This window comes from Embiotoca jacksoni, unplaced genomic scaffold (assembly GCF_022577435.1).
Source record: "Embiotoca jacksoni isolate LCO1_2020_lvr unplaced genomic scaffold, fEmbJac1.0.p SCAF_2, whole genome shotgun sequence".
NCBI lineage: Eukaryota > Metazoa > Chordata > Actinopteri > Embiotocidae > Embiotoca > Embiotoca jacksoni.
In genome coordinates, this window is record NW_027185340.1 from 22,587,519 (window position 1) to 22,614,579 (window position 27,061).

The 27,061-nt window shown below is 39.4% G+C and overlaps 3 protein-coding genes across 3 annotated transcripts; all 3 read left to right on the forward strand.

The window, feature by feature from the left end:
• Nucleotides 1-251: 251 nt before the first annotated feature.
• On the forward strand, nucleotides 252-1,178 carry LOC138200785 (olfactory receptor 11H2-like). The gene has a single exon (XM_069153670.1). The coding sequence runs from the start codon at nucleotides 252-254 to the stop codon at nucleotides 1,176-1,178; it is 927 nt and encodes a 308-aa protein (XP_069009771.1).
• Nucleotides 1,179-10,225: 9,047 nt separating this feature from the next.
• Nucleotides 10,226-11,152, forward strand: LOC138201665 (olfactory receptor 2T6-like). The gene has a single exon (XM_069155280.1). It carries the CDS (start codon nucleotides 10,226-10,228, stop codon nucleotides 11,150-11,152), a length of 927 nt encoding a protein of 308 aa, XP_069011381.1.
• Nucleotides 11,153-17,021: 5,869 nt separating this feature from the next.
• LOC138201666 (olfactory receptor 11H2-like) lies at nucleotides 17,022-17,948 on the forward strand. Its single transcript, XM_069155281.1, has one exon. It carries the CDS (start codon nucleotides 17,022-17,024, stop codon nucleotides 17,946-17,948), a length of 927 nt encoding a protein of 308 aa, XP_069011382.1.
• The last annotated feature ends 9,113 nt before the right edge of the window (nucleotides 17,949-27,061 follow it).

Genomic DNA, 27,061 nt, shown 5'->3' on the forward strand with positions numbered 1-27,061 from the left:
GCCTCCAGAGCTGAGATCCTTAGAGGATGAGGCATTCTGATAAAAAACTTTCCACAGACTCAAATGATTTACTTTTTAAATGTTGTAGGTGAACATACACAAAGTGCATTTCAACTTCAGGTATGTTTAAATGAATAAGACTCTTGGTGAAGGTTGGATGTTGGTGTAATTACTTTTGAGTAATTATTCATGTACACTCGTTATGCAATTTGTCTGTTTTATTATTGAATATTTAGTTTTTAAAAACACAAATGGATTATGAGTTTAATATTACCGAGATAACTCTTGGTGGGTATGTGGAAATTAGCAAATATAGATATGTTTATTTTGTTATTATTTTTACAGTATATATTTTAATAATCTGCAGTAATTCTACTATCGCGTACCTCATCTGGATTCACAAAAATCTCCATGAACCTATGTATGTTTTCATTGCAGCTTTGTTACTGAACTCTGTTCTTTACAGCACAAGTATTTACCCAAAGCTTCTGATTGACTTTTTATCTGAAAAACAGATCGTAACATATTCAATGTGTCTCTTTCAATTTTTTATGTTTTACTGTCTGGGTACTTCAGAATTCTTTCTTTTGTTAGCTATGGCCTATGACAGATATGTGTCAATATGTAAACCTCTGCTATATCCCACTATCATGAGAAAAAACACAATCAGTATTTTCTTGGCTTTAGCTTGGTTCATACCTGCTTGTCATTCAGTAATCCCAATAATACTGATTGCTGAGGCAAAACTGTGTAATTTTGATTTAAAGGGAATATTTTGTAACAATTCCATTTACGCACTTCAATGTGTCAGTTCAAGATTACTCACCATATTTGGTGTGGTTGCTCTATTCAATCTCGTAATTCTCCCTATGCTCTTAATTGTTTTTTCATATTCAAAAATACTTGTTGTATCGTACCGGAGTTGTAAAGAAGTGAGGAAAAAAGCAGCAGAGACGTGTTTACCCCACCTGTTAGTTTTAATTAGCTTTTCCTGTTTGAGTGCATATGATATAAGCATAGCTCGAGTGGAATCTGACCTTCCAAAAACTGCACGTTTAATAATGACGTTACAAATTGTTCTGTATCATCCTTTGTTTAATCCTTTCATATACGGGCTGAAAATGAAAGAAATTTCCAAACGCCTAAAAGGTTTGTTCTGTCCAGCCAAAATAACCTGATTTATTGACACAGATTGTGAGTTCTTCCTTCTGCAATAATTGTTCTGCGGTGATTCTAAAACTGTCTTTTTATGAAAAAAAAGTTTTTGAATAAGACACTGCTATGTCATTCATCGCATGTTTTGTCTTTGTTTTGCGTTTTGAATGTTTTAGTGCATGGACCAGTGTATTCCCAGGTTTAATTGAAAGAGCTGGTAACTACGCATATGACTGCACAGCTTCATAGACAATGCACAGGTCATGCCATACTTATGACCTTCAAGTCCTGTAATGTATACAATTTATACACACTGAATTTAATTTACTGAATATGTTGTTTGGCTCTATTTATTATTTATCAGATTCCTACTTTTTGAGATTTTTTTGTACAATGTGGAATTTTTCCTCAAAAGATTTATAAAACATTATTTTAGTAAACTACAGGCAAAACAATGCCTGTAGTTTAGCCCTCTAGAGCAGTGTTGCCCACAGTACAGTAAACTGGTGCCCTTGGGCAGTTGTGTAATGTACTTCATTACAGTACGAAGGTGTTTTTTGGGACTATTGGTACTTTACTTTAGTTTCGATTTCTATCAAATTTCACTCCACTACATTTCTCCTAGGTAGCATAGTTACTTTGTTCCTACATAATAAACCCTGAAGAAATTTGGCAGCCTGATGATACAAAATGCATGCAAGCAGGTCTGGCAAGTTGTTATAACTACTTCAGATGACATTATTATAATTGACTAATATTAATCCTAATTTTCATTTGTAGTGAAGTTCAGCAAGTGTTACAGTGATGTTTTAAAAAAATAAACTTCATAATTCTTAAAATTGTCAACGCTTGCTTTTACTTTTACCTTTAATACTTAAGAACATCTAATCATGAAATTATTTTTGATGATTAATTACTGTTAATATCACCTACTTTATGTCTTTTACTCAAGTAATTTTGTAATAGGTGACTTTCACCGAAGTTATTTTCTGGTAAAATATCTGTACTTTGACTCAAGTGGGGCTTTCAGATACTTTATACACCCTGTCCTGTCTGTTCTGCCCATATCAGACTACTGAAACTTCTGTTGCCCAGAGTGATGTGGAGAGAAGTATCTGTGGTAATAGTGTTTGAACAAAACACCTACGTCAACACTCTGTTCAACGTGAAAAAACTAATCGAACACTCACTGGTGCACTCTGGGTTCAAGGTGCTGTTCTACAGCAAGTGGTCGCACATCAATAACAAGTACATGCTAGGGAAGCACGTGGGTGCCAAGACCAAACTTGCTATGGTTCTCAGTACAGTGTCCTCGATCAATAAAGAAACGCTACATTACTGCGACACCGTAATGTCCCTGGGATGGGCAGTGTTATCGGAGGCTACCAAGAAAACTTGGATGATCGAGTCGAGCATTGGTACCTTCAAGGGTGCAGGTTGCAGTAACAAGATGGGCTCCAAGATGGACGTGTTCATGTACAGGCGCTCGCGAAAGGGAGTCAATTTGGCCATTGACATCACCGCGAATATATTGGAAACACGTGACATTATAACTCTACCCCGGGATAGGCTCACTGACAAGTGTCACGCTGAGCAAGGCAAACTTCTACTGGGGAAATTGAGAGAAGAAATGACAATGGTCACTATCACTGAGTCCGTGAAAGGCAGTACGGTGACTACAGGGGGGAAGAAATCTGTAGACGGAGAGTACACCAGAGACGACATGCTCTCAGCCTTGTTGCTTTTATGTCACATCAGAGACGAGATGCACAGTGGTGAAAGGTCTATCAGAATCACTGGTGAGATATATTACAAGTAGCATATGTATTTAATCTATGTGCTTGTAATTGTGACTTGATCAAATAAACAATAGACACGCTGTACACACGATCTCGATTGTCTTTATTGTGAACAAGTTGGGGTTACAGAACTGTCACGTTATACATTCTAATACACACGGATCTGCTACTATAGGCAATATCCAATAGTTTGGGTTCTACAATGTAAGCACATTTGTTGAACATGTCAATGTTCTTAGTCATTGTGTCATTCCGTCTCTTCAAACACAACTCCTGTGGCTTTTCCATAACAGTTGATGCATCCACCGGGTTTATACCAAAAGCCTCCATCGAACGATGCCTCGAACTCCAGGCCAAAGCTGCACCGTTCCGCAACTTCATCTCCGTTGTAATATTGGAGAGCTTGATCATAATCTGGGTCCAACCAAAATGATTCATCCTCTTCGCGGTCCGAGGGTCCCTCATCTCTTGTATCTGAGTCTGACCAAGAACACTCATCTTCTTCGTAGTCGACAGGTCCCTCATCTGCTGTAGCTGTGTCTGCCTTGTGTAACCCGTTGTCTTCCTCATTGTCCGTATGAGTGTAAACGTTGTTGTACTCTCCAATTTGTTGACCGAGTACAACTGCACATGTCCTCCCATTTTTGGCTCGTGAAAAGGTGACAGTGGTAGTGCTACCGGTGGTCACGGTGCTGGTGTAAGGGTAACTTTGACCTGGGGCTGTGGTACAGTCCATTGTAGCTGAGCGTACCCGATTCGTGTAGGTGAAGCTCTCGTGTAACAGTGTCAACTGTGAAGTGATTGGACTTTAACTCCAATCAGAGAGCCAGGTTGGCTGAAAGTGAGTCTGAACCAAACGGTTACTAGTTCGGTTTTGTGGGGTTTCAGTCCTGTCTCAAATCAGAGATGTAGCAAAGTCAATGTTTCAGTCAAGGTCTGGGTTGAGACCAGACATACACTCCCTTTTATACAAATCCAAACTCTTTTTTTTAGACATCCACCCTTTAGTCTAGTGGAACCCTCTGGTGGGATGAACTGAATGGACCATATTCTGGATGATTTTGTTGCTGTTTGTTTAATAATTGTAGGCAGTGTGAACCTGACCCAGGTGTTTGGTGTAGGACCTTAGCTGACGCATATTCTTTCTTTTGTCAGAGCGCAGCCTCATATCCCTTCTCACATCGGGGCTCAGCTGTGGTTTACGTTGAGATTGCGTAGCACAGCCCACTTGAGGATTCTGCTCCTTTACAGCTTGATCCATTTTGGAGTTTCTGCAGCGATTCTCCCCGAGTTTGGGTTGATAGGTAGCATAGATCATATCGCTGGGCATGGCTGGAGTGTGATATGTAAAATCCGACTTGTGGAGTGTACTGTGAGAACACAGGGCTGCTCTACTGCGAGAACACGGCGATGCTGTACATCTTGGTAATCTGCCAGCAACCTGTGTTTTTGTTGCTGTGGTACCTGCTCTTGCTGCTGTGATATCATTCGGGAGTAGGGCAACATCCACCTTTCTCTGGTTTTATCTACCAGTAGTTTATGGTCACACATGAATTTGTCACTGACACCCATGGCACGTAAAGTGTTCACTGGTAGAGAGACAAAAACACAAAAGTTAATTCCCAGAAACACAGAATTGTCATTATTGTGACCATGGTCAATGAGAAATCGATGGACTAGGTGGTCCATTTTCAAAATGTATCAACACGAACTTGTTTGCTATATAGACACGGATTTAATGCTCTGGTTCAGCTTGTTTATAGTTAATATCAGAAAAGAAAAGAAAAGAAAAGTTGCGCTGTGTAAACGTTTGATTTGACACTGAACCTGGTCAACCTCAGCACTGTAACCCAGTAGACTACTACGAACTAAGGTCCTGCTTGTGCTATGTCACCAGGTGGCTGGTCCTGGTTCAACTCCTTTTGCAATCCCCAATACAGCATGTGTTCAATAAAACCATCATAGGGCTTCTCATCCTGGCCAGCGTCTACAGGTCCCGAGTCCCAGTCTATGGGACGCGGAGGGCGGAAGGGTTATTTTCCGTGCCACTATGCCACTCAAAGTCTATCACACTTACTCGAGATTTTTACGGTTCGACGACCGCGAGACGAAACCCGCCAGATGCGCTACGGACAAACTGGCAGCCGTGCGAGAGGTCTGGGACGCGTGGGTGGAGCGACTGCTGCACCTCTACAACCCAGGGCCCGAAGTGACCGTGGATGAGCAACTGGTGCCATTCAGAGGTGGGGTTTCTATATTTGCTTTTTTGTGTGCCGTTGTTCATAGTTTTTACAAAATAACATAACCTTGCGATTGCCAGCTTTCCTCTCCCTCTACCCGCTAGAGAAAAAAATAAATAAACAACCAAATGTCTTCTCCCCCTCTCCAATGTGGACAGGAGGAGCTGGGATTGAACCACCAACTGTACAATTAGTGTGCAACCCACTCTACCGACTGAGCTACAGCCTCCCAGTGTATATACTGCCCATACAGGTTATATAATATGTATGTAGCAGTACTTGTAATCTGTGCAATGACAATAAAATGAAATGTGAATCTGAATCTGAATGTCAATATGAGATCATGCTGCGCAGTTTTACCCGAGGGCACTGGGTGTACAGACAATATGAGATGATGATGGACAGTTTGACCCGAGGGGGCTGGGTGTCAAGTAAATGTGAGGACAAATCAAGGGTTGATGATTATTTCACTAGCTAGGACCCCGCCTCGGCCGAGGGCGAACCTTCATTGATTGAGGGAGATTAAGCCAGAGTGAGAGTTTAGCGGTTTGGGGAAGGCTTAGTTGAGGATCCACTGCAGCTCCCGGGCCTTGCAGATCCCCAAAAGAAGCCCTCCTAAGAAAGCAAGGCTGCCTGCCCTTAGCGCAGGTCATTGAAGCTGTGGCGAGTGTAAAGTTGGAAGGCTTGGGAAGACCAGCAGCCCATGACCTTGATGAGGTGGTCTGGGACTCCTCTGCTTGACACAGTGGTGGCTGCTCCTACACTGAAGGAGTGGCCAGAGAAAGAGTCAGGATTAATCCCAGAGGTGATTAGGACTTCCCTGAAGTGTGAAAGGAACCAGGATCGATTGGCGACGTGGCCTGTTTCGGTGATGAACAGCGGTTCATGGGAGGAGGTTTGCTGTGTTTTCCTGAGCTACAGATAGTGTATGAGAGGTTTGTAGGGGCTCATATGAATTTAGTTTAAAGTAAAATATGGGAACTGGGTTGCTGACCTGGTTTGTTTTGCTCCATTTGAGCGAATAGCCTAAGCAATCCTCGGAGATAGGATAAAGGTCTGATACACAAGAGTGGAGACTAGGGTTAAACTTGGCTGAAGAAGAAGCAAATTCTGAGCATCGCAAGAAACCGAAGAAAGCAAGTAGAAACATGGATTGCAGGGTGCACGCTAGGTGGGCGGAAAAGTGATTAGAGCGTAGGGTGACAATGCAGCGAGAAATAAGATCGGTGGTTAGCGGAAGAAGGCGAGGAGTCGGTGGAAGTGTTTGGTGCTGAAGGCCTTTAATAAGTAAAGACAACTGGGAGAGCGTTGAAGGGGAGCCAGTGAGTAATTTTGAGAAGAAATTGATACCGCTAAGGTAAACCTTAGTGGTGGGTATCTTGATGTGAAGAGTCGAATGGGCACAGGAGATGAAGCTGCATACGGAGGCCACGTCGAAGGAAGGGAACTGAAGGTTAAACGTGGTATAGAAGGAGCGGAAAGAGTTCCAGGCCATCCAGTAAGTAGAAAGAGCGCTGGGGGTTAAGCTGATGATGATGGTTCGTTGAGACAAAGAGATGAGTTCTGCGATGGTTTGTTTCAAATGAGGAATGTCGTGTCTGAAAATGGTGCGACGGGTTGGATTCTCCTCCGCGTCTGGAGCTAAGGTTCTGAAGATCTGGAAGGAGAAGTGAGACAGGGAGTCAGCGATGGAGTTATGGTGGCCAGGAACATGTTTAACTCGGAGAATAAATTGATGAGTGACTGACAGCCACGTGAGACGGCGTATGAAGGGTAAGATCGTGGGAGAGTTTGTTCTGCATTTGTTAATGATGTAGACTACAGCGATATTATCAGAATGGATGAGTATAGATCTTTTTGGCCACTCGTGCCCCCAGAGGAGAGCGGCGGTAACGATCGGATATATTTCGTGGACTGCTGAAGATGATTGGAGGGAGCCTTGGAGGAAGTTGCGGAACTCGATGGGCCATTCAGCTGAAAACCATCATCTGCCGTAGTGACCCCCAAAACCGGCGGAAGGAGCAGCGTCAGTATAGAGCTGAATGTCTTCTGGGTTGGAAAGTTGGTCATCATAAAAGAAGGTGATACCGTTCCAGTTGGAGAGGAGGTGCAGCTGCATCTGCATCTCTGTTCTGGAGGGGGTATCCATGGAGACTGGATCGATAAGTGAGGGTGTGGATGACGCGAGGGAAAGCAAGTGCGAAATAAAGGAGCGGCCCTGGGGGATGATGTGCAAGGCAAAGTTCAGATGTCCCAAGAGGGAGAGCAGTTGTCATTTGGTGCAAGAGGGAGTAAGAAGAAAGTTTTGTAGGAAGAGAATGATGCGGTGGAGTTTCTCCGCGGGCAAAGAAGCTTGGAACCGGACAGTGTCGAGAGTAATCCCGAGAAACTCCAAGATGTGTGAAGGACCTTCTGTTTTCTCTTCAGAGAGAGAGACGCTAAGCTGAGCGAAGACTGATTTCATGGTCAAGAGACCGTGGGCTGGAGGTGATAAAAGGAGGAGTTATAACCAGGAAGTCGGGTGAGTGGTGGCTGAAGGTTGGCTTTGGGGACGTGGTTGGATGGGGATGGTGCACGCGGAGGTGGGATGGGAAGGGGCGCTGCATAATTTGCAGGGGAGAGCTGGACGGGCGGCAAAAATGCAGCAGTAGAGTTCCTGGTCGAGGGTACCCCAGTAAGTGGCCTGGTTGAACTGGAGGAGACGGGCTGCAGCTTCTGAAGTGAAGTGAATGTGGTATTAGTAAAAGCCTGATCCACCGAAGCGGAGAGCCAGGTCGAGGATTATGGAAAGGTAATTGTCTAACTCTGTCCTCATAGATGGGAAGGGGGTGCAGGGGACATCTCTATACAGGGAGAAGGCATACGTGAACTCAGGCGGGGTGAGCTCTTTGGAGCGAGCTGGCGCTGAGGTACGCATGATAATGAGGCTCTCATGGCTATCGATCACCCTAGGTTCAGCGTGTTGGTGGAGGGGAGGGAGGATGAGTTGTGCCAAGTCAACGTATTTACCTGAGATTATCTGTTGGCGGAAGTTCGCGGAGATGGGAGAAGGTTGTTTTTTTTTTTGGCTGGTATGTTGGGTGGAGGGATCGCTGACACCAAGGAGAAGTGCTGGGTGTGTGGTTGGAGTGGGGAAAAGAGGAGGAGGGGGGGCTGGAATCTCGGTGCCGGTAGTGTGGCCGTGGGACTGCTGGGTTGGAAGAAGGGGGGGGGGGCACAAAGCCAGAAAAGAGAGGGTAGGGGAAGAAGGAGTAGGGACTGGCATCCCGGTGCCAGGAATCTCCATGGTAGGAGGGTAAACTGCGGCCCTCGTTGTGCTGGGGAAGGTCGCTGGAGGCGCCTGAGGAAAGAGGGCAGAAGGGTTGTAAGTTGGCAGCCCAGTGGTGATGATGGGCACTGTGGATGGATGAGAGAGGGGGAAAGAGGAAAGAAGACCTGGCAACCCGGTGCCAGAGTAGAGGGCAGAAAAAAGGGGTGTGTGGAAGAACAGCAGTAGTACGGTCCAGTCGGAGATCTTGGCTGGTGCGTCTTCGACGGGGGACCTGGCTGGACTGCGGGAGCGGTGGCGGCGGCTTTGAGCGCGGCGCGCTGGGGAGCCGGAGTCGTCGGACACTCGTTCCCGAGCACTGGGCCTGGAGCGAGCGGAGGAAGAGAGAGGGGACTTACGTTTCCGTTGACTACGTCTGGGGGTGGCAGGTCTCCCTCTGTCACCGGTGAGTGAGTTGTAGGAGGACGGCTGTGGATCAGAACCTTCGTACAGAAGGATTGAACGGAGAGAGGGATTCTGATGGATGCAGCTGGTCGGCTCATGGGTAACCCTGGGGTTTTTGGAGAGGGCAGCAGATCGAGCGCTTCCCTTGGGTGTATGGGTGGGCTGTGGGAAGGCAAAACAATCGTCGTCGTCGTCAGACAGGCTGAGGAACAGCAGATCCATGTTTGGTCCAAGGTAAGATCGTTTTTGTTTTTTGTTTTTTCCTTCTGCGTGGCATCTGGTTCTGGATGCAGAAAATGTGAACAGGCCGAGGTTTAGAGTGGGTGGATATTTATAGGAGTGTGGCCGGAAGTGGGTGAGTGGTTGAGGCGTGGCCCTGCTCCTGAAATTCAGCTAAAACTTTATCTCCAATTGTACTGTAAATGATGAAATCCCCAAATTCTTTGCAATTTTATGTTAAACAATATTATTATTGAATTGATGCACTATTTGATCATGTAGTGCTTCATGAGTGGTGAAAGATGCTCTTTTAATTGCCAATCATGTTACTCCAGTTAATCAGTATTTTTTTTAAATTATTTTTTAGCATTACACAACTTTTCCAGTCATTTGCTACCAACTTTTTGAAAACATGTTGCTGACATCAAATTGAAAGATATGTTTTTTATAAAACAATAAATTTGTTTAAAATGTCTCAGTCTCAACATTGATGTGTTATCGTTAGTCTATTTTAATTATATCGGTTTATATGATGTGCAAATCATTGTATTTTGTGAATATTTATATTTTATATAGCGTCCCAACTTTTGTGGAAAGAGGACTGTAATATATTGATCAGCTATATAATAATAATAATAATAATAAAAAACAATATTTGTACAGCACATTTCATACAAATAATGCAGTTCAATGTGTTTTACAGGAGAAGACAAAAGCAAAAATATAATAGGATAATATAGCAATGTAATACAACAAATTAACATTCTGGTTGATTATGATTTGTAAAATTGATGGGAAAAGAGTTCATGTGGATGAACGAATCATCAAGTTTTAAAGTTGTTTTTGTCACGCTGATGGAAAGTTTAATGAGATCCTTTGAGGATAAAGATATCTCATAAAAACTTCCCTCACTTTCTCATTTCCACAGATGATCAAGCAGTCAAGGTAATGATAAGGTCAGATATCTGGAAATCAATAAGACAATTTAATGTAATTCTTTCGAGGCAGTCTTAACATCTACACTCGTTTTCTTATTTTGATTCATATACTTTTGTTGTTACCATTTCAATCATAATTATTTAATTACTAACAATATTGAAATGAATGATGAATTAAATGTGACATACATAACTCTTGGTGGGTATGTAGAAGTGGGCAAATACAGATATCTTTATTTTTTAATTATGTGTGCATTGTATGTTTTAATAATTTTCAGTAATTCTATCATTGTGTACCTGATCTGGGTTCACCAAAACCTCCATGAGCCGATGTACATTTTCATTGCAGCTTTGTCAGTAAACTCTATTCTGTTCAGCACTAATATCTACCCGAAGCTGTTGGTTGACTTTTTATCTGAAAAACAGATTATATCTTATCAAGCGTGTCTTTTTCAGTATTGTATGTTTTATGGTTTAGCTGGTTCAGATTTCTTACTGTTGGTAGCCATGGCCTTTGATAGATATGTTTCTATATGTAAACCTCTGCAATATCCAACTATCATGAGAAAAACAACTGTTAATACATTACTACTGTTAGCTTGGTTTCTGCCTGCCATGCAGATTGTATTGCTAACTGGATTAAGTGCTGACAAAAAACTCTGTGACTTCACTTTGAAAGGGATTTTTTGCAACAATTCAATCTTAAAACTTCACTGTTTCATGTCAAAAGCAATATATGTATATGGTTTGGTTGCTTTGCTAAATCTTACGGTTCTCCCTGTGCTTTTCATACTTTTTACTTACACAAAGATCATTATAATATCCTACCGCAGCGGTAGAGATGTCAGGAAAAAAGCTGCAGAGACCTGTTTACCTCACCTGTTGGTTTTAATCTGCTTCTCCTCTTTGATTATATATGATGTCAGTATAGCTCGAATAGAATTTGATTTTCCAAAAAGTGTGCGTTTAATAATGACTTTACAAGTGGTTCTGTATAATCCTCTTTTTAATCCAATTATATATGGTCTAAAAATGAAGGAAATCTCTAAACACCTCAAAAAGCTTTTCCATCACGTCAAACTAAGCTAAATAAGAATGATTTCTTCTGTGCTAGTTACACAGAGATGTGATTTATTTGGAGGAAATATGGGATATTTGTTTTATTGAATAATACAGATGAAATACTGTCTTTAGCTTAATTAACATAAGGATTAATTTGCCACGTCGATTCTCCAGAATGATTTGTGCCACAAAGTTTTGCTTGATCTGTTACTTGTGATCATATTCAGTGGTACAATAATAATGAAGTTTACAATAGTTTTAGCAAGTGTCAACATTTTAAATACAGAATATGTCATCAGTATAAGGTGCACCATCTTTGGCAAGTAATATTAAAGATCTAAATCGCTTTGAATGAGAGCATACAAATGTATATTAATCATTTTGTTGTACTGAAGTCCTTATATTTGTAATATGTGCATTTTAAGTTTTTTAAAGATGAGTGTTTGTTTATCAGTGTGTGGTCTCTTGGACTGTAACTTCTAACATTTCATAATAAGTTTTGTTGTAAGTTTTGTTAAGAAAAAAACAATAAAATAAAATTCAAAGCAAATAAACCAACAATGTTGTTGTGTTAAAATGATCTGTTTATTTTGCATGAACAGTTAACTGTCATAAGCTGATCTTTGTCTCCAGCACATACACATAATAGAATAAACACATAGTATGAGGCAGTACAACCCATGTCTAACAGGGCAACCAGCTTTCAGAGAAAACACAGTTCAACCGCCTTTTTCTGCATCACTCAGGACTTGGAACAGATCAGGGGCCTCATTTCTAACCGTTGCGTACGCACACAACAGGGCCTGAAAAAGGCGTACGACACTCCCCACGCAAAAGTCGGGATTTATAAAAACAAACTTGATGGTAAATAGTGCACACCTGTAAACAAACTCTGACCATCGGGGAAAATTAGCAACACAGACGGTGAGGTGGTGAATTGAAGCCAGATTGCAGAAATGAAATTGTCAGGATCCCTGTCTGACCCTGTGTGTTTTGACCTCTGTTTCTCCAGATCTCCTTTCCTCATGTGTGCTGTTGTTCCCCTGTGTATTTGTTGTTGTTTGCCATGTGTTTTGTGTTTTGTTCTGTGTCCTCCTCTCCCCACCTCCAGTCACCTCCCATGGCTGCTCCCCTCATCAGCCTGCAAAGCTGCAGACAATCCTGCTGATGACCAGCTGCAGGTTGACACACCGGTTCCTCATCACTCTAATCACCTCCCGACACGATATCAACCCTGGTCCTGCAGTCCTGAGGTGTCGGTTCATACTGTCAGCTACATCCACTCACCCTTAACTCGTCCCCAGTGCTAACAGCGTCCTGTCCTGTCCTGTCCTGTCCTCTTGCTGTGGACTACCTCCACCCTGCCTGCTACCCTGTGTTGGACCTTGGAAACCACACAGTGGACCTGTTCCTGCGCTTCGTAGGACCTCTGGAGCTGCCTGCCTGCCTGCCTGCCTGCCTGCCTGCCTGCCTGCCTGCCTGCCTGCCTGCCTGCCTGCCTGCGTATCTACGGCCCCACCTGATCCTGCCCGGACCAGAGCTGAGTGCGTGGCTGCACCAGCTGGCCCCGCTCCACGGTCAGAGTTCGTTGGACTTTCCCTCCCGACTCAGGAAGAGGAGAGAGAGCGGAGAAGAGACATTAGGTTAGGTAAGGTTAGGTAGTTACTTTATTAATCCCCGAGGGGACATTTTTTCGCGACAGCAGCATACAGAAAGGAAAAGATAATAACAGAATAATAGATAGCAGTAAAATAGCAGTAAAAATATAAAATATAAAATATAAAATGCACAGTATATACAGTACAGTATATATCTATATATATTATATATATATATATATATGATATACAAACAACCAAGAACACAGACAACAGTGTTATTGTTGTGTGATGGATTTTGCCAGAGGTGAGTTATTGTACAGTCTTATTGCAGTGGGCAGGAATGATCTCCTGTATCTGTCCTTGTGACAGCGGAGCTGGAGGAGTCTTTTGGAGAACGTCCTCCTCTGTCCCTGCAGCAGGTGGTGGAGAGGGTGGTCAGGATTATCCAATATGGACAATAGTTTGTTCAGCGTCCTCCTCTCCACCACCTTTTCCAGACTATCCAGTTTGTAGCCGATGATGGAGTCGGCCTTCTTAACCAGTTTGTGAAGTCTGTTGGTGTCACCGGCTCCAATGCTGCTCCCCCAGCAGACCACAGTGAAGGACAATGCACTGGCCACAACAGATGGTAGAACATCTCCAACATCTTGCTGCACACATTGAACGATCGAAGTTTCCTCAAGAAAAAGAGTCGACTCATCACCTTCTTGTAGAGAGCGTGGATGTTGGTCTTCCAGTTCAGTCTGTTGTCGATGGACACACCCAGGCAGTGGCCACCAGTAAATAAAAACAGTTTCTGTACCTGAACTTGATTATGTGTCTACATTTGGGTCCAGTCCTGCCACACCACATCACAGAAATGTGAAGGAGAACTTGACAACTTGATTTATAAACGTTGCGTACGCACACAACAGGGCCTGAAAAATGTCTAATATTTGGCACTGACTTTTATTTGGATTCAAAGATGAACTAAATACAATTTGGTGGTCAAAGGTAACTGTGACATAACAACATTTTGTGTCCATGAAAAAATGTTGTCTTCACCTCAAAAGGAATCTTTTGCAACAACACAGTTTTCAAGGTTCAATGTGTTTAGTCAAGGGATGAAATGATACAAGACATGATCATACTGGTTAATGTTACAATTCTGCCACTGGTTAGATTTTGGCAATCAAAAGGTCAAAGCTAAAGGTCACTACAACCACACGTCTTTCCCCGATCTTGTGAATGCAATATCTCAAAAATGCCTGGAGGGGCATTCTTCAACTTTGTCATAAATGTTCACTTGGATGCAGAGATGATCTATATAGATTTTGATAATCAAAGGTGAAAACAATCTCCCGGAAATGCCTTGAGAAAATTTCTTCAAACATTCATTTGGACTCAAAGATGAACTGATGAGATTTTGGTGGTCAAAAGGACAAGGTCACGTGAGTTCACATTTATTTCCCATTGTGAATGCGATATCTCAGAAACCTCTTCAGGGAATCACTTCAAATATGGTACAAACATTCATTTAGACTCAAAGATAAAGTGTTTAGATTTTGGGGGTCAAAGGTCAAGGTCACTGTCACCTCACATTGACCCATGCTGGTGAACGATGTCTGAAGAATGCCTTAAAAGAATTTCTTCAAGTGTGACACAAACATTCACTTAGATTCAAGGATTAAGTGAGTAGTAATTATAGTCGTCTTCAAAATGTCAATACAACCTCACATCCGTCATATCTGTCATTACTATTTTTGACATTTATTTGGACTCAAAGACAAACTAATTATAATCGGTGGTCAAAGGTAACTTTGAACTCCCAAAAACTTGTGTCCGTGACTTGGTAATTTGACATATCTAATACAATAACATGATTATTGCTCTTTCCTGTTCATTATTACACCAAAACTGAGGGGCAGTAGGTGAGATTGTGACTATATTTCACATTTATGACAGATACTAAATTAGTTATATTACCCTGGGGATGTCCATTTAGAAACTATGGTGATCGTATGGATCTGAACCATCCACTTTTAAAATATAAGCTTCTTTGCAGCATCCTCTATATTAGTTTGGACACATATGCATATAAACTACAACTTGACTGGTTAGCGGAAGCATGCAACCACTCTGCAGTAATTCTAATTTCCTATCCATTTTAATTTGCTTTCTTAATTCTTTATCCTTCTGACCACAAGACAGTTTTCCACTTTCCCTCGGTCAATCTTAACTAAGCACGGGCGCAGAGAAAGCAGCTGACTTTCTAGATCATTTTCATATTTAGGTTTCTTCTTGGCATGTCAGGGTCTTTCTCCTCTTTAGCTCAGAGAACGTGGCGTCAAAGAATCCCAAAAATAATTTCAAATTTTGGTTCATCACACCAAAACACAGCTTTCCACTTTGCCTCAGTCCATCTTAAATGAGCTCAGCCCCAGAGAAGGAAGAACATTTCTGGATCATGTACATGAAGTATATGTTTTTGGAAGTGAGGCCATGCAGTGATTTCCATGAAAGATTCATATCTTTTTTTCTTTTTTTTGTATGCGATGCCCCATGAGGGATCAAAAATCAATGTTGGTTTTCGGCCTTGTTCCTTACATACAGAGATTTTTCAGGATTCTTGGATTATTTTAATGATTATTTGTACTGTAGATGATGAAACCCCCAAAATTCTTTGCAATTTTATGTTGAGGAACATCATTATTAAATTGATGCACTATTTGCTCACATAGTGCTTCATGAGTGGTGAAAGATGCTCTTTTAATTGCCAATCATGTTACTTCAGTTAATCAGTGTTTTTGTTTTTATTATTTTTTGGCATTAGACAAATTTTCCAGTAATTTGCTCCCAACTTTTTGAAACATGTTGGTCACGTCAAATTGAAAGATATGCTTTTTATAAAACAATAAATTTGTTTAAAATTTCTCAGTATCAGCATCGACGTGTTATCTTTTGTCTATTTTAATTATATCGGTTTATATGATTTGCAAATCAACGTATTCTGTCAATATTTATATTTTATATAGCGTCCCGACTTTTGTGGAAAGAGGGTTGTAATATATTGATCATCTATATGATAATAATAATAATAATAATAATAATAATAATAATAATAATAATAATAATAAACATTATTTGTACAGCACATTTCATACAAATAATGCAGTTCAATGTGCTTTACAGGAGAAGACAAAAGCAAAAATATAATAGGATAATATTATATGTTATATATTATTATATTATATGTAATGCAACAAATTAACATTCTGGTTGATTATGATTTGTAAAATGGATGGGAAAAGAGTTCATGTTCATGTTGGTTTTCGGCCTTGTTCCTTATGTACAGAAATTTTTAAGGATTCTTGGAATCTTTTAATGATTATTTGTACTGTAGATGATGAAACCCCCAAAATTCTTTGCAATTTTATGTTGAGGAACATTATTATTAAATTGATGCACTATTTGCTCACATAGTGTTTCATGAGTGGTGAAAGATGCTCTTGTAATTGCCAATCATGTTACTTCAGTTAATCCGTTTTTTTTAAGTGATTTTTTAGCATTACACAACTTTTCCAGTAATTTTCTACCAACTTTTTGAAACATGTTGCTCACATCAAATTTAAATATATGCTTTTTATAAAACAATAAATTTGTTTCAAATTTCTCAGTATCAACATTGATGTGTTATCTTTAGTCTATTTTAATGATATAGGTTTATATGATTTGCAAATGAATGTATTCTGTTAATATTTATATTTTATATAGCGTCCTAACTTTTGTGGAAAGAGGGTTGTAATGTAGTGATCAGCTATATAATAATAATAATAATAATAATAATAATAATAATAATAATAATAAACATTATTTGTACAGCAACTTTCATACAAATAATGCAGTTCAATGTGCTTTACAGGAGAAGGCAAAAGCAAAAATATAATAGGATAATATAGCAATGTAATACAACAAATTAACATTCTGGTTAATTATGATTTGTAAAATGGATGGGAAAAGAGTTCATGTGGATGAACGAATCATCAAGTTTTAATGTTGTTTTTGTCACGCTGATGGAAAGTTTAATGAGATCCTTTGAGGATAAAGATATCTCATAAAAACTTCCCTCACTTTCTCATTTCCACAGATGATCAAGCAGTCAAGGTAATGATAAGGTCAGATATCTGGAAATCAATAAGACAATTTATGTAATTCTTTTGAGGCAGTCTTCACATCTACACTCGTTTTCTTATTTTGATTCATATACTTTTGTTGTTACCATTTCAATCATAATTATTTAATTACTAACTATTGAAATGAATGATGAATTAAATGTGACATACATAACTCTTGGTGGTTATGTAGAAGTGGACAAATACAGATATCTTTATTTTTTAATTATGTGTGCATTGTATGTTTTAATAATTTTCAGTAATTCTATCATTGTGTACCTGATCTGGGCTCACCAAAACCTCCATGAGCCGATGTACATTTTCATTGCAGCTTTGTCAGTAAACTCTATTCTGTTCAGCACTAATATCTACCCGAAGCTGTTGGTTGACTTTTTATCTGAAAAACAGATCATATCTTATCAAGCATGTCTTTTTCAGTATTTTATGTTTTATACTTTAGGTGGTTCAGATTTCTTACTGTTGGTAGCCATGGCCTTTCATAGATATGTTTCTATATGTAAACCTCTGCAATATCCAACTATCATGACAAAAACAACTGTTAATACATTACTACTGTTAGCTTGGTTTCTGCCTGCCATGCAGATTGCAGTGCCAACTGGATTAAGTGCTGACAAAAAACTCTGTGACTTCACTTTGAAAGGGATTTTTTGCAACAATTCAATCTTAAAACTTCACTGTGTCATGTCAAAAGCAATATATGTATATGGTTTGGTTTCATTGCTAAATCTTGGACTTCTCCCTGTGCTTTTCATACTTTTTACTTACACAAAGATCATTATAATATCCTACCGCAGCGGTAGAGATGTCAGGAAAAAAGCTGCAGAGACCTGTTTACCTCACCTGTTGGTTTTAATCTGCTTCACCTCTTTGATTATATATGATATCAGTATAGCTCGAATAGATTTTGATTTTCCAAAAAGTGTGCGTTTAATAATGACTTTACAAGTGGTTCTGTATAATCCTCTTTTTAATCCAATTATATATGGTCTAAAAATGAAGGAAATCTCTAAACACCTCAAAAAGCTTTTCCGTGGTGTCAAACTAAGCTAAATAAGATCGATTTCTTCTGTACTAGTTATACAGAGATGTGATTTACTTGGAGGAAATATGGGATATTTGTTTTATTGAATAATACAGATGAAATAAGTTGTTGTAAGTTTTGGTAAGAAAAAAATAAAATAAAATTCAAAGCAAATAAACCAATAATGTTGTTGTGTTAAAATGATCTGTTTATTTTGCATGAACAGTTAACTGTCATAAGCTGATCTTTGTCTCCAGCACATACACATAATAGAATAAACACATAGTATGCGGCAGTACAACCCATGTCTAACAGGGCAACCAGCTTTCAGAGAAAACACAGTTCAACCGCCTTTTTCTGCATCACTCAGGACTTGGAACAGATCAGGGGCCTCATTTCTAACCGTTGCGTACGCACACAACAGGGCCTGAAAAAGGCGTACGACACTCCCCACGCAAAAGTCGGGATTTATAAAAACAAACTTGATGGTAAATAGTGCACACCTGTAAACAAACTCTGACTATCAGGGAAAATTAGCAACACAGACGGTGAGGTGGTGAATTGAAGCCAGATTGTAGAAATGAAATGTGACAGACATCTTGATACGTATAACGAAGCCTCTCACATTTAATTTCACTTCATATCACATCTTATTTGGACATGGGTCCACTTTATCATTATCATTCTAACCAGCAGGCTCATTTTTGCTCGTGACCTATAAATATTCTATAAACAAATTTGAACTGTACATGATAAAAGCAAATCTATATCTCAGATTTAATTGTGCTCATTATATCAGACGTGCTGTCACTCCACCACGTTCATTTTCACCGCATTTACATTGTAAACTATCATCATCCTTTGTAAAAATCCAAGATAACATCAAACAGCATTAGGTTAAAGAACTGTAGAACAGAGGGTCAGTCTTTAATGTTTTTTCTCATATTGTGCACTGATACACACTGCTCAAAAAAATAAAGGGAACACGAAAACAACACAATGTAACTCCAAGTCAATCACACTTCTGGGAAATCAACCTGTCCAGTTAGGAAGCAACACTGACTGTGAATCAACTTCACCTGTTGTTGTGCAAATGGAACAGACAACATGTGGAAATGAGGCAATTATCAAGACAACCCTATAAAGGAACGGTTCTGCAGGTGGTGACCACAGACCATTTCTCTGTCCTCATCCTGTCTTGATGATTTTTGGTCCCTTTTGCATTTTGCCAGTGTCCTCACCACTAGAGGTAGCATGAGGTGTCTCCAACCCACAGAAGTTGATCAGGTAGTGCAGCTCATCCAGGATGGCACATCAATGCACGCTGTGGCAAGAAGGTTTGCTGTGTCTGTCAGCACAGTGTCAAGAGCACGGAGGACATACCAGGAGACAGGCCGGTCCACCAGGAGACGTGGAGGGGGCCGTAGGAGGACAACAACCCAGCAGCAGGACTGCTATCTGCTCCTTTGTGCAAGGAGGAACAGGAGGAGCGCTGCCAGAGCCCGACAAAATGACGTCCAGGAGGCCACTAATGTGCATGTTTCTAGCCAGAGGTACCCTGACTGTCATTAGGTACCAGGATGAGATCCTCAGACCCATTGAAGACCATATGCTGGTGCAGTGGGCCCTGGGTTCCTTCTGATGAAGGACAATGCTCGGCCTCATGTGGCTGGAGTGTGTCATCAGTTCCTGCATGATGAAGGCATCGATGCTATGGACCGGCCCGCCCGTTCCCCAGACCTGAATCCAATCCAGCACATCTGGGACATCGTGTCTCGTTCCGTCCACCGACACCACGTCCACCGCAGACTGTCCGGGAGTTGACTGATGCTTTGATCCAGGTCTGGGAGGAGATCCCTCAGGAGAACATCCGTGGTCTCATCAGGAGCATGCCCAGGCGTTGTAGGGAGTGATACAGGCACGTGGAGGACACACACACTACTGAGACTCATTTGGACTTGTCTTGAGGAATTTCCACAGAAGTTGGATCAACCTGTGATCTGATTTTTTCCACTTTTATTTTCAGTATGATTCTGAATCCAGACCTCCATGAGATAATGATTTTTATTTCCATTGATCATTCTTGTTATTTTGTTCTCAACACATTCCACTATGTAATGAATAAAGATTTCAACGAGAATATTTCATTCATTGAGATCTAGGATGTGTTGTTTTAGTGTTCCCTTTATTATTTTGAGCAGTGTATATCCGATCATCATTGCTGCTCTCCTGTGGAGGAACGAGTGGCCAAAATGATCTATACTCATCCATTCAGATAATATCGCTGTTGTTGACATCATTAAAGATGCAGTAAAGCAAATTCCATGATTTGCTTCTCAGTACATTATATACATGTGAAATGAGTTGCTGAAAGCATCTACAAAGCTAGAAAACTATGTCACACTGAAATGTGGAGTTAGACCGTTGAACAGTTTCTCATCTGTCTTCAGCTCAGGTTTTTTTAGGCGGGGCTAAAAGCCAACCTATCTACGTCACAACAACCTATCTATATCACAACAACCTATCTACGTCACAACAACCTATATACGTCACAACAACCTATCTACGTCACAACTACCTATCTACGTCACAACTACCTATCTACGTCACAACAACCTATCTACATCACTACAACCTATCTACGTTAGATCACAGACGGTTTCTATAACCTTCTGCATGGCTCCTCCTCTCACACGGTGAAACACTATAAAAGCCTGCAGCTCATTTACATAAGAGGTCGTCCCACTGGACTTCAGTTCTACTCCTGCTGTAGTCAGATAGTTATTGTACATCAGCTGGCTGCTACAGGACGTCTCCCTCCACCTGCAAGTGAATCTTTCCTGGAAGCAAGAACCTCCAAAGCAGCACTGCATCGTTGTTTAAATGTCCTACTGATGAAGAAAGGAAAAAGAGGAGGATTGATTTCATGAAGAGCTAAAGGAGACTTTAGGATTAACACCAACAGACGCCTCTTCAGGGACCATTTCACGACAGATAGTTTAATCTTGGACCGGAGACGGACGGAGTTCAAGGACACACCGCTCCTCCTGCAGCAGCGTGGAGCCGATCCGAGCTTCACCCTCCGGTCACACCGGCACCGTCCCCTGCCGCCAGCAGTCCACCACTCAGTGGAAGTTCTGTGTGCTTGTTATAATTAGACTTGATAACTTTTCCACAGTAACTCTGCTATATTTAGTCCGCGGTGCAAACTGCTAACGTGATTTTACTCGTTGTAGAATAACTTTATTTTGGTGAAATGGTTATTTTCTATTGAGCTCGTAGCCGAGCAGAGTTCAGAGGAAAATGCTCCGATAACAACAGATTGTTTTATGTTAGATGGACATCTAGCTCTGATAAGGAACTATAAAATATGTAACTCTGTGTTTTACATGTCGGGGTGATGGTGAACATGGACCAGAGGAGATCTAGACCTCCTGATTAATGAGGGTTGTTGTTGTTGTACTCCGGTGTAACGTTACAATCACCGACCCTTTCAGTTACATGTACCGGTACCGGTCCGGATAAACAAGCCCAACTACATGCGCAGGAGCCGGTGGAGGAGGAGGAGGAAGAGGAGGAGGAGGGACATCAGTGAAAGAGAAAGACTTTTAACTCGACCTGAACAGGTTCAAAGTTTGAATTAATGTGATGTAACGAATTGATGTGATGTAATGAATTAACATGTGATGTAATGAATTGATGTGATGTAACGAATTGATGTGATATAATGAATTGATGTGATATAATGAATTAACATGTGATGTAATGAATTGATGTGATGTAATGAATTGATGTGATGTAATGAATTGATGTGATATAATGAATTGATGTGATGTAATGAATTGATGTGATATAATGAATTGATGTGATGTAATGAATTGATGTGATATAATGAATTGATGTGATGTAATGAATTGATATGACATAATGAATTGATGTGATGAAATGAATTGATGTGACATAATGAATTGATGTGATATAATGAATTGATGTGATGTAATGAATTGATGTGATATAATGAATTGATGTGATGTAATGAATTGATGTGATATAATGAATTGATGTGATATAATGAATTGATGTGATGTAATGAATTGATGTGATATAATGAATTGATGTGATGTAATGAATTGATGTGATGAAATGAATTGATGTGACATAATGAATTGATGTGATGAAATGAATTGACGTGATGTAATGAATTGATGTGATGTAATGAATTGATGTGATGTAATGAATTGATGTGATATAATGAATTGATGTGATGTAATAAATTGATGTGACATAATGAATTGATGTGATGTAATGAATTGATTTGATATAATGAATTGATGTGATGTAATGAATTGATGTGACATAATGAATTGATGTGATGAAATGAATTGATGTGACATAATGAATTGATGTGATGAAATGAATTGACATGATGTAATGAATTGATGTGATGTAATGAATTGATGTGATGTAATGAATTGATGTGATATAATGAATTGATGTGATGTAATGAATTGATGTGACATAATGAATTGATGTGATGAAATGAATTGACGTGATGTAATGAATTGATGTGATGTAATGAATTGATGTGATGTAATGAATTGATGTGATATAATGAATTGATGTGATGTAATAAATTGATGTGACATAATGAATTGATGTGATGAAATGAATTGACGTGATGTAATGAATTGATGTGATGTAATGAATTGATGTGATGTAATGCATTGATGTGATGTAATGAATTGATATGATTTAATGAATTGATGTGATTTAATGAATTGAGGAGATGTAATGAATTGATGTGATGTAATGAATTGATGTGATGTAATGAATTGATGTGATTTAATGAATTGATGTGATTTAATGAATTGATGTGATGCAATGAATTGAAGTGATGCAATGAATTGATGTGATATAATGAATTGATGTGATTTAATGAATTGTTGTGATGTAATGAATTGATGTGATGTAATGAATTGATGTGACGCAATGAATTGATGTGATATAATGAATTGATGTGATGTAATGAATTGATGTGATGTAATGAATTGATGTGATATAATGAATTGATGTGATGTAATGAATTGATGTGATATAATGAATTGATGTGATGTAATGAATTGATGTGACATAATGAATTGATGTGATGAAATGAATTGATGTGATGTAATGAATTGATGTGATGTAATGAATTGATGTGATGTAATGAATTGATGTGATATAATGAATTGATGTGATGTAATAAATTGATGTGATATAATGAATTGATGTGATGTAATAAATTGATGTGACATAATGAATTGATGTGATGTAATGAATTGATGTGATATAATGAATTGATGTGATGTAATGAATTGATTTGATATAATGAATTGATGTGATGTAATGAATTGATGTGACATAATGAATTGATGTGATGAAATGAATTGATGTGACATAATGAATTGATGTGATGAAATGAATTGACATGATGTAATGAATTGATGTGATGTAATGAATTGATGTGATATAATGAATTGATGTGATGTAATGAATTGATGTGACATAATGAATTGATGTGATGAAATGAATTGACGTGATGTAATGAATTGATGTGATGTAATGAATTGATGTGATGTAATGAATTGATGTGATATAATGAATTGATGTGATGTAATAAATTGATGTGACATAATGAATTGATGTGATGAAATGAATTGACGTGATGTAATGAATTGATGTGATGTAATGAATTGATGTGATGTAATGCATTGATGTGATGTAATGAATTGATATGATTTAATGAATTGATGTGATTTAATGAATTGAGGAGATGTAATGAATTGATGTGATGTAATGAATTGATGTGATGTAATGAATTGATGTGATTTAATGAATTGATGTGATTTAATGAATTGATGTGATGCAATGAATTGAAGTGATGCAATGAATTGATGTGATATAATGAATTGATGTGATTTAATGAATTGTTGTGATGTAATGAATTGATGTGATGTAATGAATTGATGTGATGCAATGAATTGATGTGATATAATGAATTGATGTGATGTAATGAATTGATGTGATGTAATGAATTGATGTGATATAATGAATTGATGTGATGTAATGAATTGATGTGATATAATGAATTGATGTGATGTAATGAATTGATGTAATATAATGAATTGATGTGATGTAATGAATTGATGTGACATAATGAATTGATGTGATGAAATGAATTGATGTGACATAATGAATTGATGTGATGAAATGAATTGACGTGATGTAATGAATTGATGTGATGTAATGAATTGATGTGATGTAATGAATTGATGTGATGTAATGAATTGATTTGATATAATGAATTGATGTGATGTAATGAATTGATGTGACATAATGAATTGATGTGATGAAATGAATTGATGTGACATAATGAATTGATGTGATGCAATGAATTGATGTGATATAATGAATTGATGTGATTTAATGAATCGATGTGATGTAATGAATTGATGTGATGTAATGCAGCGTTGTTCATGTTGCAGTCGTTACAGAACTAAATCAACTTCTCCTCTCTTATTATCTCCACTATTGGAATTCAGGTGCGTTAGAAGTAGTTGGAGACTCACTGTCTTCTGTCTCTGGTGTCCAGTTTGACTCCTGTTACAGCTCAGGGGGACAAGCTGGATTTATATGCATCTGTATGTTTCACTCATTGGACAAATAAATTCTAATTCTATTCTGTTTTCATAAAGCAGGCTGCTCCGTCCACCAGAGAGACAGAGGACCAGTGGGACATCATGCATAAAGTCACCGAGTGGTTGGATGTCAGACGGACCGCTTAGTGTGGAAAAGAACTGCAGCCACAGGACTGTCATACAGGACACTGAACACCTTACAGGGAGTGGGCGGAGCTTCAATAACTCCATCGCTGACTCCGTCTCGCTTCTCCTTCCAGATCTTCAGAACCTTAGCTCCAGATGCGGAGGAGAATCCAACCCCATTACCACCATTTTCAGACACGATATTCCTGATCTGAAACCGACCATCGCAGAACTCATCTCTTTGTCTCAATGAACCATCATCATCAGCTTAACCCCCAGCACTCTTTCTACTTACTGGACGGCCTGGAACTCTTTCCGCTCCTTCTATACCACGTTTAATCTTCAGTTCCCTTCCTTCGACGTGGCCTCCGTATGCAGCTTCATCTCCTGTGCCCATTCGACTCTTCACATCAAGATACCCACCACTAAGGTTTACCTTAGCGGTATCAATTTCTTCTCAAAATTACTCACTGGCTCCCCTTCAACACTCTCCCAGTTGTCTTTGCTTATTAAAGGCCTTCAGCACCAAACACCTCCACCGACTCCTCGCCTTCTTCCGCTAACCACCGATCTTATTTCTCGCTGCATTGTCACCCTACGCTCTAATCACTTTTCCGCCCATCTAGCGTGCACCCTGCAATCCATGTTTCTACTTACTTTTTATGGTTTCTTGCGATGCTCAGAATTCGCATCTTCTTCAGCCAAGTTTAACCCTAGTCTCCACCCCTGCATATTCAACCTTTATCCTATCTCCAAGGATTGTTTAGCCTATTTGCTCAAACGGAGCAAAACAAACCAGATAAGTAACCCAGTCCCCATATTTGATTTTAAACTAAATTCACATCTGAGCCTCTATGAACCTCTCATACACTATCTGCTGCTCAGGAAAATGCAGCAAACCTCCTCCCATGTACCGTTGTTCATCACCAAAACAGGCCACGTTGCCAATCCATCCTGGTTCCTTTCACACTTCAGGGAAGTCCTAATCACCTCTGGGATTAATCCTGACTATTTCTCTGGCCACTCCTTCAGTGTAGGAGCAGCCACCACTGTGTCAAGCAGAGGAGTCCCAGACCACCTCATCAAGGTCATGGGCTGCTGGTCTTCCCAAGCCTTCCAACTTTACACTCACCACAGCTTCAACGACCTGCACAAAGGGCAGGCAGCCTTGCTTTCTTAGGAGGGCTTCTTTTGGGGATCTGCAAATCCCGGGAGGTACAGTGGATCCTCAACTAAGCCTTCCACAAACTGCTAAACTCTCACCTTGGCTTAATCTCCCTCAACCATTCCTCAACGTTACAAATGATCAATGAAGGTTTGCGCTCGGCTCCTGAGACGGGGTCCTAGCTGGTGAATATAATGTTAATAATTGCTGCCAGTGTCATGATTGGTCATTATTGGGACTAACCATTCAGTATACGTCCTGTGATATTGGTTAATACCTCAGTTGTACTATAGACCAATAAATACGTTGTTATTATAATTATTATTCATACAAAGTAGGTTGTAATATCAGCAGTATGTTGGAGACAGTGCAGAGGTCAGCTGTGATTTCAAAACTGGACTGGCTGAAAACATTTTGCTGTACAGAGAAATGATGGCTATCATCAAAAAGGGCAAGTTATGCTGTTTATTTAGATATCCAATATGTTATGAGGTGATCAGGACTTTGGGAATCAATCAAATAAGAGTAGTGAGATGGATGTAGCGCTTCATGCAGAGTAACAACAACACAATTATATTTTATACCGTAGATGATGAAATCCTCAAATTCTTTGCAATTTTATGTTGAGGAACATTATTATTGAATTGATGCACTATTTGCTCACATAGTGCTTCATGAGTGGTGAAAGATGCTCTTTTAATTGGCAATCATGTTACTTCAGTTAATCAGTATTTTTATTCAATTATTTTTTAGCATTGCACAACTTTTCCTGTCATTTGCGCCCAACTTTTTTGAAACATGTTGCTGATATCAAATTCAAAAATATGTTTTTTATAAAACAATACATCCGTTTTAATTTTCTCGGTATCAACATTGATGTGTTATCTTTAGTCTATTTTAATTACATGGGTTTATGTGATTTGCAAATCAATGTATTCTGTTCATATTTACATTTTACACAGCGTGCCAACTTATTGGGAATCAGCGTTGTAATATATTTTTCAGCTATATAATAATAATAATAATAACAAATGTTATTTATTCAGCACATTTCATACAAATAATTCAGTTCAATGTGCTTTACAGGAGAAGAAAAATCAAAAATATAATAGGATGATATAGCAATGTAATGCAACAAATTAACATTCTGGTTAATTATGATTTGTAAAATTGA